Genomic DNA, 12215 nt, shown 5'->3' with positions numbered 1-12215 from the left:
CCGGACCCCTTGTCTTCTATTACCACTCTCAGCAATAAGGGTCATACAAATGTTTATCCAGTCATTTTGCAAAATGAATATTTGTTCCTTTCTCAAAAAAAATAAACTTTTGAATATAGCTAATTCATATGAGCAAAGCATGATTGACTGCGAACCAACGCCACTGGTGGGGTTATAAACCCCGAAAGGAGGGAGCCCAACTGCCCTCGGAGTCCAGGATAATGCGGAGTCACCGCTAGGAAGGGTCAAAAAAGGTTGGTGCTGAGTGTGCGTGATTATTAGCAAGACCCTTCTCAAGGTATGTCCTCCAAAAATGCTCCATATGGAGGGTACTGAAGAGTCTCTTGGGGCTCAGTACAGCAGTCATGCCAAGGCGAGAACTTCACCGTCTAAAAAGGGTGAAATAATAAGGAAGGGATAAACTGGGAACTATGCAGAGGACGAGTGCCAGCCGAGGCATAGACAAAGAAGCTGCAACTCACCCAGCTGGGTGTCCAGCAACATGGAAAGCCGGGAAAATCTGGAATTGTGCATGAATTTTTAGTACCTGGAATAGGGTGGTTTCCTATTATTTTTTTATTGCCTAAATCGAAAGATTATTACTCCTGGAGTACGCATTTCATGCTTTTAGAATTTTAAATGACGATATCTATTTTTCGCAATTAAATGAAAAGTGAAAATTTTCAAGCGAGCGAAAATGCAACGGCTAAGTATGAATGCTTGGAAAAGCCCGTGTGACGTCGTTCTTGTTCCCGCTGTCGCCGTGTGAGGTGACCTTGGGGCGAAGATATTTGTGCCGCTGCGATGCTAGCTGCTAGCTAGTAGCAGAGTATCCTGCTAGCAGGTAGGGCTTGGCTTAAATAAGGATTATTAATATCTTACGAAACTTTCCGACCATAAACAGTTTTAATAGGTGATTATTAAGAGATGTTTCCGTGAGGTCTGTGCCTCATGCATGCATTGGTAATCTCAGACGATGTACAACTCCTATCTACTCGTATAGAAACTAGGTCCCTGTGACGTCACGTGGAGGGGCATCTCATAGGTGCCAATCTGGCCTTTTTCAACTGCTGTTAAAATTGACCATTGCCATTCGTGTAAACCGGGATTTCTAAAACCAAATAATTTTTATTTTATGAATACACTAATGGTGGGTAACGAATCGCAATCAATGGCTTTCGTTTTCCTTGATAAGGAAACTACCCTATTACATTAAGAGAAAACTATGCAATAGAATATTTCGAAAACATATGAAATACAAAGAAATGAAAACCTTTTAACAGCGCATGATCAAAAAAAAATTATGAAGGTGATTGTTCATATACAGAAACAAAATTAATTATCGAAATTCTTCCAAAATATGCCCTCCACTAATGGTGGGTACCAAATCGCAATCAATGCTTTTCATTTTCTTTGATTAAGGAAACTACCCTATTACATTAAGAGAAAACTATGCAATAGAATATTTCAAAAACATGTACAATACAAAAAAATGAAAACCTTCTAACAGCGCATGATCAAAAAAATTTATGAAGGTGATTGTTCGTATACAGAAACAAAATTAATTATCGAAATACCTCCAATATATATGCCCTCCACTAATGGTGGGTAACAAATCGCAATCAATGCCTTTCGTTTTCTTTGATGAAGGAAACTACCCTACTGTGCGTGAATTATTCATGACTTTTTGCTCCAACCAAGGATTTCAAAATCTTTCACTTCAAATTCATTTCACGTAAAATTTTGCCTGTTCAACACCCATTTTATGGCCTAAAAAGGGTTTGTTGTAATTTTAAGTGCAGTAGCCAAGTAGAAATGTTAAAGCTGCATCGAAAGGTGAAATATCCGACAAGAAAACAGAATCAAAATTTCTAGCACTATTGACTCAGTAAGATTCAAAAAACATGAAGAATAGAATGCCAGGTGACGTCAACATCTACTTATGAGAGCCTTGGCTTTAGGGCTTTTCTCTGTGTTGAGTTGTCCATAGGTGACGACAGTTTCTCCAGCCGTCCTGCTGGCGTCTTCAGGTCAGAAGTAGCAATACATAAATTTGACCAAAGAAACTGTCGTCACATATGGACAACTTAATGCAGAGGAATGCCCGGAAGCCAAGACTAACATGGAGTAATGCTGCGGAAACCCAAGATCTATCTACTTACGAGGTCGAAGCAGCGTCTTGGGTGGCATTGAATAAATTTGAATTCTAAATGCAATGTGTGTGGTAACTAACCTATTCCTTGTCCTCATAAATGTATAAATATAACATAATTCAAAAGTATTGAGGTATTAGAGGATTTCTAAAACCAAATAATTTGCATATTATGAATACACTAATGGTGGATAAGGAATCGCAATCAATGCCTTTTGTTTTCTTTTCTGAAGGAAACTACCCTATTCCCGGTTTTCCTTGGAAATTTTACAAAACTCCACTCTAATCTTACGTGATTACAGTGATAGATAAGAATTTTAAAATGCCCAAAATTTTGCCAAAAATTTGCTATGCAGTAGACGAGATGAAGCCACCAAGACTGGCATAGAGAATCAAAAGCTGGGAGGCATGAATAAATTCTATTATTTTGGAAGCAGGAAGAGATCAGATAGTCAAGAAGAGATTGCTTTAAATCCCAGGAGGAGAGAGAGCATTCCACCAAAAGAAACCTACTTACAGTGGGAAATTTAAACATAGAAGTTGGGAAATATTTTATCAGAACTGTGTGTTAGGAGGATGCTTCTCTATGGAAGTTAGGAATGGACAAATACATATATGAGAGGAGAAATTAAGGGTGGAGGCCTTCGAAATGCGGTGCAGCATGTCATTAATGATGAAATTCAAAGGGATGGTCTGAGTGAGTGGTGAAGATGTCGGAAGAAGAGTGGAGAGAAGAGAACTGTGAAGACACAAATATAATTAGCTCTTTAACTCGGGATTTTTTGAATTTGATGCTTTTCAAGCTCCAAACTTGATCAAAATGTCATGGAAAATTATACTTTGAATCTTCTTTAGAAAAAAGAACCTGTATGGATACAATTTCTAGTAGTATATATACAGTATTTTCTCATGAACTATGTACACCTACTATGAACTATTCACCAGTTTAATTTTTTCTTTTGGAGTTAATTGTAGGACTAGATAATGCTAAAACATATTCATTAATTCGCAAAAAATTATGCATTCTAAAAATATGCCAAGATGAATGCTAAAGACGTTGTAGTTTTCCCTGTGTTGAGTTAAAAATTTAGTGAAATTGATGAGACGGCTAATTTTATGGTGCACAGAGTAATTTATTGCACTGATGTGTCTACATTTTTGAAAATTTCATAAAACAAAAAAATCAGAATTTAGAATAAAATTTTCTTTTAAATGACCTATTACTCATTATTATAGCATACACTCAATCCCATACATAAATTTGCCAAGTACAACTGCACATCATTTTGATACTGACATTAGTTTTCCTTTTAAGCTGTGTCAAAAACGGGTTGAAAGGAAGAAATTCAGAATACAGGAAAGAGCAAGGTTCTTTAGTGGACTGGTTCCCACAGTATTTTACTCGTCAGTCCTTGTGAGAATATTTGCTCATTATCATCATGGGTCAGCAGTCCTACTATTGGGTTGATAGAAACTCTAATAGTCTACTCTTCTGTCTGCTTTTCTTTCCACGTTTACCTATTACACATTTCTCTTTTACATCCTTGATAACCCGTCCTGTATGACTCTTTGGATGGCTTCCTTTGTTATACTGCCAATTTGCATAACATTCCACAGTTATCTTCTAGAGACATCATATTCTGTGAATTCTTACTGCTATGCTTTTAGTCCCAACTGGCAGAATATTCTTCTTTTTATAGGATGACCTCTTTGCCTTGACTACTCTACTGGCTATTTCTACCTTCATACATTGCTGGTTTTCTACCTTCCGAAATGACAGAACTTATGTCCTCATTAATTTGCCTCAGCTTTGGCCCCTTGATTCCTACTCTATTCCAAGTTTTCATTTTGTAGATACCCTTCTGATATCTAGCAGTTGCCACTTCCATATTTTTAAAATTTTATGTGCATCCCTCTTTGTCTCTGATATTATTGCCTTGCTGTTATTGTGCCATTTCTTACTGATACTGCTTACTAGTTTATTCTTACTGATACATAGTCACTCTTGTAGGCACTCTTTAGATTTCTTGAAAGTATTAATACTTTCTCTTAATCTTCTCTCTTTTTAATAATCTTAATTTCCAAAGTTTGTACATTAATTAATGTACAAACTTTGGAAATTAAGATTGGATCGCTGTGTCTCACTATTTCATTGCTCTTACTTCTTCATAATAGAGTCCTAGGATTTAATTGCATCTATTCGGTTTGTGAATTTACCATGGACAACACTGAAATTATTATAGAATACCGCAACATTGTTTTTCAAAATGGATGACAGTGAGTCTACAAAGTCATTCAGTCAAAAGTCTTCCTTGAGCCCCCAATGCTACTAATGTCAGTCAGTTCTTTTCCATCCTCATCATTACGATCAGTTGTTCCTCCATCATCCTTTTTTCTGATTATGAGTCGATCTTTTCCTGGAAACCATGCTTTTTCCTTTATAATGATAATTTTTTGCTTTAATCTCCTGTTTCTACTTCACCTAATTCTTTGATTACAATCATCCTGTGATTTTTGTGTGTAGTATATTGTTTCCAGACATTCTTTCTCTCTCATTGACAATGCCCAAATGGCAAGCAATCCTAAGAAAAAAATATTTCCTAAGAGAGTAATTAAAAAAAAAAAAGTGTATAGTGGATCATAAATAATTCTATCGCAGGAATTTAATGTAGAACCATTTATTTTTGTTAGGGGTAATCTATAAGTAAGGTAGGTTTACTTGAATTTTACTTTAATGTTACTCATTCTTTTGTCACAAATCCCCTTTCTTCCAACATTCAAGCATCCAAATTTCTTTGATTATTTTTTCTATTTTTTAAAAGCCTATTACTCATCAATCTACTCAGAAACAGAGGCAAAGCTATGGGGGGTTTCCGGGTCAAAACCTCCCCCTTGAGCCTTTAAAAGAGGTGCCACTAACGAGTGAGATGGCCTCTTTGAATAAAACGATAATATATGTAAACACATATTTTGAGTCCTAAAAATCACGTTCTCAACATCAAAAACCCCAAACATTTCTGGGGGAGGTCCCCCAAATACCTTTGCACTGGGAAGTTTTCCATTGATCCCAGAAGGGACCCAAAATCTCTGGTAAACTCCCCATTTCAAAATCCTGGCTACACCACTGCTCTCTTCCTGCTTTTGTAGTTTTCAGATTTCCTCTCCCCTCAATACTCTCTTCATCCACACTTTATGCTACCTCTGAATCACTGTCCGGGGCATAGATGTATATGACTGTCAAGCAAGTAAATTGTAATAAAGCACTATCTAGTCCTAAATTTACTTGTAATAATGACGACATAATTATTATTAATCATCTGTATCAGTTTCCTCTCCTCACACACTACATGTTTCTCGGCTCTATCCATTTCACTCCTTGAAATTTTCTGTACATTATAAATGCCTATCTGCTTCTTCCCACTGTCATCAACTATATTCTATTAATTATGCCTTTTTTGCCTGTGTTATTACCTTTCTAAATCCTTTCCATTGTCTCCATTTTCCTCTATCAAGCTGCCCATATAATTAAATTGTTCCATCTGCTCAAAGTTATTGCTGTCCATAGTTATATTTTACCTCATTTCTTTGCTGTTGTAGCTCTGCAACGGGGTACACCAGCATTGATATTATTTTGACAGACTTTTTTGGCTGTATTGATTGCATCGTTTACCTAGATCACTAAACAGTATCTTAAAGGAAATTTGTGGGTGACTAAGCAACACCCAACCATCAGTGACCGTAGCTTATTTCAATGTCAGTCTGTCCACTTCAATTCATGCATCTCATGGTTGTTTTTTCATTCATTTTGAAAAAAAAATTTATTGAAACATTTCTGTGGCTTTAGCTATGTACTTCTAAGTTACCAGGCACCTAGCCAGCAATTGGCTTCTGAGGAAGTTGGGTGGTAATCGGGTTGTGTATACTGATATTTTGTTGTGGATTTGCACCCATCAGGAAACCATATACTTGTATTTCATTAAATCATTTCTATATTTTGTTTGCATAGTGCTGAAAGCTAAATTCATTGTTGGTGATAGGGAGACATTATGAACTGCATTTATATATAAAAACGTGGGTTCAGGGGATAGACTAGTGTTCTCCAAAGAAGATGTATTATGGTTAGCTGCCATGAAAGAAAATATTTTGAGGAGAGGGTAGGTGAGGGGGTTGAAAACCCAAAGTTTGACTACACGCTTGCAAGAAATGCGAGCCAGTAAAATAGGGTGCACCAATTTGGCTTTGATTGAGTGATGGCTTAAAAGAGGACTTCATTGCTTTGGTGCAGCATGTCTATAGCTGCTAGCAGTAAAAAAATAACCAGTCATTTTCTTTCCATTCCTTCAGATTTCCGTATTAGTGAATGACCTCATATTTCTAAGATATTAAATAGTAGGAGACAAATTATAAAATATAATTTATGAGCGATTCTTTTTTCACCGATCAACCCTTGCGGTCAAACTAGGCATCTGGCTGGTTATTTCAGTGCTTGAGTTTGCTTTTGGAGTATGTACCTTTAGAAACAGTAGAATTCTTTTCCTCTGGAACATTCTCCTCTATACTCCTGTGTGAGGGTATACATATGTGAGGGTAAGTCCTGATAATAGAAGGTGTTTGATGTTAATGAGAAACATTTTCAATATTCATTTCTGTCATAGTTACTGTCAACTGGGCCATTACTCCCCCATCCTTCCTCACCACATCCTCAGATTGTATATTACTTGGAAGAGGTGACTGAGGGCTACTTTGCTGTACACCCTAGCGTCTGAAATTCAAAATCCCAATGGAAGGTGAACCCTGGGTAAAGCTTTCAGACATAGGTGCCTATTGCTTCAAGGTGACAGAGGAAAAGAAACTGACTACCTGACATCAATATGCCAGTGGCTTAGTATAGGGTGAACTCTACCCTTGCCTAGCCAAACCAACTTTCAGATTGAAGTGCTGAGAGAGTTAGTCAAGTTCAGGAGAACGGGTTGACAATGCAAAGATGCACGTAATACATTCATATATCATGGTATATTAAGGAATGAATACTCTGGATTATCAATAATGGGCTAATTTTAATAAGATAGATTTTATTGGTGTGATCAACCTCATTAATAGATTAAAAGTTACTGGAAAATTACCTCAAAACTTTAATTTCTCTTTACAACCAGGTTCAATACATTTACTATTATTCTCAAAATACCTGAAGATCATAGGTTGGTTTAGGGGGAAGGGGGGAACTTACCTCCCCCCTTAGACGCTTAAAAATAGACAAAATTTTTTTTACGTTTATCATCACGTTTGTTTTGTTTTGTGTATTACGGAGCACCAATCATTTAATTTCATATTAATAAATTTCATACGAAAATAAAGAGAATATTTCGTACAGTGATTGTTGTATTTTGTTTTTGATCTCTAGTATGAGAAGATTGTTTGCCTGACAGATCCAAGTGTCCTCCTAGAAAAAATGCTGGATCCGCCCCTACTGAAGATAGTACAAAATGCCGTTAACACTTAATGTATTGGAGTGAAAGTATTTGTGGAAAATTCCCAGTAACCTTAAATTTGTTAAGATTTTGGAATTTCACCGGATTAATCCTGAAGCAACCCTTTCTATATGATCATAATTATTACCGACGCAGAAAAATTTTGCATTCTCGTATTATTTTCCACGCATCATTTATAATTTTATGCACGCCTTTGTAGCCTTTGAATAAATTTAGCTGTGTTTAGCAACACAAATTGGAACATTATACATTTTAAAGAGGAAATATAAAACGTTCTGCAATCCTTTGTCACAGGGGCGGTCTGGCCAGATCGGTTGGTCGGGGATCGTCGAGGGCCCCGAGCTTATGGGGCCCCCACAACACTCGCGTATATCGTGAAACATATATTGTAACCCCACCGTGCGGGGCACATTCGGGGAGGGGGAGATTGGAGGGCAAAAGGGGAGGGCGGAGGTGTAGCGGGGATATTCCGTGCACCTGGGGCGAGGGAATGGGATTTTGGGAAAGGGTAGGAGGGGGGAAGTTTAGGGGTGATGAGACCTGAGACAGGAGCGTTCGGATAAAGAAAGCCGTTCGACTGCGTAGTTCGCTCAACAGAAATTTAATGAGTTTAAATATGATCATTTACAAATACAAGCAAATCAATAGCAAAAGTAACAATTAACTTCTTCTCCTTGAATTCAATGAAATACAACGCATAATTCACTATGATGCACAACAGAAAAAATTTCAGTCCTTAACCTAAACCCAAAAAAAAATCACGCTACACGTTTTCACGTTCATAACCCATACAAAAACCACAAGAAAAGGGGACAAATAAATAAAAAACAAAAAGAAACGGGGGGAATGGAAATATGAAACAACGAAATAGATATTGCACTGAAATTCGCACGGTAATAGGGGAAGTACTGTCCTCTTCTCTATTTGTGCGGGGGGAAATTTTACAAACGTTTTTAATGAATTCTCTTCTTGACTTGGTGAAGTGGGAATTTTCTTCTGTTCCTTGAGGGGGGGGGGGGGGGGGGGAGGAATGGGATTTCGTGGCTTTTTCTCTTACAGTTTGTTGAATTTTCGGGGCTCTCGATCTGCTGATCGTGGCGATTCGGTTCCGCGGCGTAGGCTGCTCCGCATCAACTCCGGCAGGTTCACGAGTGGGAGATGGCTTCTCTGCGACAGTTGGGAGATCCTTTCATCGGCACCACGAGTCTACCTTGCAACTCCTACTCGTATTGGGCACCCTCTCTCTCTCTCTCTCTCGGGATCTCTCCACCAACTTTTTTCTCTGCCTCCCCACACTCCGCCTACTCTTGGGAGCGTTTTTTTCTTTGTTCGGAATCGCCAAAAAAAGAAAATCATCTAAGCCCCTTTTCCTCCGGTGCACCACGTTATATAGCCATTGAGGGGAGGAAACACCGGGGAGGGGGGGGTCAGGGGAAAGAAAGGGATGATGCACTTGGGGTTGGACGGTCACTTCACCAAGGACACGGGGGGGGGGGGAACCACGTTCTTCTTCGTCTTAAGAATTCGACTTGCACACATTAGGAGGGGGGGGGGGGAAGGGAGAGCATTACACATTGTGGGGAGGAAAATAGGGAAACATCAAACGGGGACTCAATGATTCATGACACTCACGCACACATTCACACGGACATATACCAAAAGAAAAAAAAAAAACGGCCTTCCTTTACCTCGCACTCCCGTCTCATGCGCCACTATGTAAGCGGGCAGAATGCACCGGTTACATATGCCCTCCTCTCAAAGGAGGAAATACGGGGAACGTATTTACGAAAAAAAAAATATACAGGCAATCCGCCCACAAAAAAAATCGCGATTCGCGAGGGGAACGCCCTCCTACTCAGGCGGAGCAACACACAATAAACAAAGGCGGAATACAAAACATCGCCTAGGGAACGCGTCTGGCAAAGGAAAAAAAATATTAGACCTCGGACATGTACGGAATTAGATTCCCGAAATTGTACGGACCTATCAATCCGCCGTCCTCTCCTTCCAACTCGACAGCATTTGGGGCAACGATACGGCGAATGACATATGGTCCGCTGTACAATGGGAAAAACTAACATTGGGCTGGTTGTATCAGCATAATTTTTACAACAGCGCGCGTAATAGTTGCTCATTCCAAGGAATGCACGAAGGCTCCGAACGTTTTTCGGCCGTTCGCAATCCACTATCGCCTTCACCTTGTCTGGGTTGGCCTTCGTTCCCTTTGTATCGATAACGTATCCCAAAAAATGGATTTCTTTCCTGAGGAAATTAGATTTTGTTATATTTAACCTTAAATTTGCTTTCTCAAAACGGTTGAAGATATCCCTGATACCTTTTTGAAGCATACTTTTAATTTCTGGACATAAATGGAGCCTCTCCTTCTCCTCATGATTCAACTCGTGGGCTGGGGTCCTTCCTACCCGTAGTGTTGATAAAATGGGGACTTCCACTTTTATGCTCGGCAGGTTTGGGTGGGGGAAGTCGCTCGACCCAAACTCCGTAAGTTTTCCGCCCGCGGAGGTGGAAAGGAAAAATCCATAAGATTGGGGCATATTATCCTCATTCCGATTCCCTTCGCCCCCTTCTCTCTCATTTCCCTCCCTTCTATCTGCTTGAGTCTGCCCTCCTCCTCGGCTTCCACCGTGGTGCCACGAGCTAAACCCCCTGCGTGACGGATTCCTTATCGCGTTTACGTTAGGGTGGGTCTCTTCTGCCCTTCCTAAATGATTTTGGGACTGGTCGAATCGTCCGAGCATAATTAAGAGCTTGTCGTAAGTGGCAACTTCCAAACTACGGAGCAAATCCTGAACATATGGTGGGAAATGTCTTACCAATAATGCCACCATTTCCTCCTCATTCTCCGGCGGCTCACACAGTTTGATCGCTGCGATTTTCCGAGCCGCGTACTCTTGCATGCTACTTCCCGGCGTCCTCCTGTACATTCCCGACATAACCTTAATTTTATAATTTATCCGATGCTCTTTACTCCAATACCGCGCGACAAATAGTTGTTTGAATACTTCCATCTCCTCCGGAAAAGGAAAAATAGTATCCGCCCATCCCTTTGCCCCTTCATCCAACATCTGATAGAAAAACCGCGATCGTATCTCGGGCGGGATGGCGTGAACGGAATAATAGTTTTCAACTCCCCTCATAAATGCTATGGGGTGTTCATGTGGTTTGCCACGGAATTGCAAATTAGCCGGGGGACTCGGAAAATTAGTCGAAGAACCCGTACCACCTACCTTCATTCGACGGATCCCCGCTACCTCTTCGGCAATATCTTTAATTCTTTTTTCGTGGTGGATCTTCTCCTCCTGTACATCTCGGGAAATTATTACAACTTGCTCCCTTACAACCTCTACCTTCTCGTTTACTTCCCTTTTTACTTCTTGAACGCGTTCGTCCACTATCTCCCCAATTCCTTCAATCTTCCCATTAATTGCCTCCAACTTCCCTTCTAGTTTCCCCCTTCCATCTTTCTCAGTATCGAAACGCTCTTTCATATCCTTCATTATTCTTTCGAATTTCTCGTCAAGTTTCCCCTCTAGTTTTTCAAATTTCTTGATATCCTCCTTTCTAGCTCGCTCAGCTCTTTCAAATCTCTCATCAAGTTTTTCCTCTAGTCTTTCAAATTTATTGATACCCTCCCTCCTAGCTTCCTCAGCCTTTTCGAATCTTTCATCAAGTTTTTCCTCTAGTCTTTCAAATTTATTAATATCCTCCCTCCTAGCTTCCTCAGCTTTTCTCTTATCTTCCCTCCTAGCTTCCTCAGATTTTTCAAACCTCTCATCGAGTTTTTCCTCCAGTTTTTTAAATAACTCATTAAGGCTGGTAATTTCGGTGCCTCCACTCCTGTGCTCTATTCTATCCTCCGCCTTCTCCGCTTGCGGCTCCTCATCCCAGTTAGAAACGTCAATGATTTTCACCTCGCTACTGGCATCTGACCCGTCCTCATCGTACCTAGGGGGTTCGCGATATTCTCTAAAACTCTTACCTTCCGGTTCCATCGCGTACGAGAGTAATTATTACAACAAAATACACAAGGAAAAAATAACAATGAAATTCGCACTTCGCTGAAAGAGTAACAATCATGAAAATCACGCTAAGGCAAATCGCAATCGAGGCTACCACCGCAACACAATTAACCCACACTTTATCTAATACGGTGGCCAACTGACTGACGCCCACCAAAAACACAATTAAATCCGGACATCTTACAAAAACATGAGCAGGAATGAAAGGGACGCATACAAAATTGGGAATCTGATTCACAAATTTAAGAAAAAATCGCTCCACGAAATTTCCGCGATCTATGCAAAACGAAACGAATTTACTAATCACTCCGCTTGAGTCACTCGGGTCTAAGGTCCCTGTTTGGGCGCCAATGATGTAACCCCACCGTGCGGGGCACATTCGGGGAGGGGGAGATTGGAGGGCAAAAGGGGAGGGCGGAGGTGTAGCGGGGATATTCCGTGCACCTGGGGCGAGGGAATGGGATTTTGGGAAAGGGTAGGAGGGGGGAAGTTTAGGGGTGATGAGACCTGAGACAGGAGCGTTCGGATAAAGAA

At 40.0% G+C, this 12215-nt stretch overlaps 1 protein-coding gene across 1 annotated transcript; it reads right to left on the bottom strand.

Annotated features, from left to right (window-relative positions):
* Window positions 1-293: 293 nt before the first annotated feature.
* Window positions 294-11654, bottom strand: LOC124167122 (trichohyalin-like). The gene is made up of 2 exons (XM_046544921.1): window positions 10890-11654; window positions 294-389 (listed from the first exon to the last, which is right to left on the bottom strand). Exons 1-2 carry the CDS (start codon window positions 11652-11654, stop codon window positions 294-296), a joined length of 861 nt encoding a protein of 286 aa, XP_046400877.1.
* Between the last annotated feature and the right edge of the window lie 561 nt (window positions 11655-12215).

This window comes from Ischnura elegans, chromosome 10 (genome assembly GCF_921293095.1).
Source record: "Ischnura elegans chromosome 10, ioIscEleg1.1, whole genome shotgun sequence".
Taxonomy (NCBI): Eukaryota; Metazoa; Arthropoda; class Insecta; order Odonata; family Coenagrionidae; genus Ischnura; species Ischnura elegans.
The sequence above is the reverse complement of the archived record's forward strand: the minus strand, read 5'-3'. Positions and strand labels throughout refer to the sequence as shown.

Excerpts from the sequence above, each read along its gene's own strand:
- LOC124167122 (XM_046544921.1), bottom strand. The coding sequence starts at position 11,654 with ATGGAACCGGAAGGTAAGAGTTTTAGAGAATATCGCGAACCCCCTAGG. Across the intron at positions 390-10,889 it reads CGGGGATCCGTCGAATGAAG|ACGGTGAAGTTCTCGCCTTG; the intron begins GTAGGTGGTACG and ends CACCCTTTTTAG.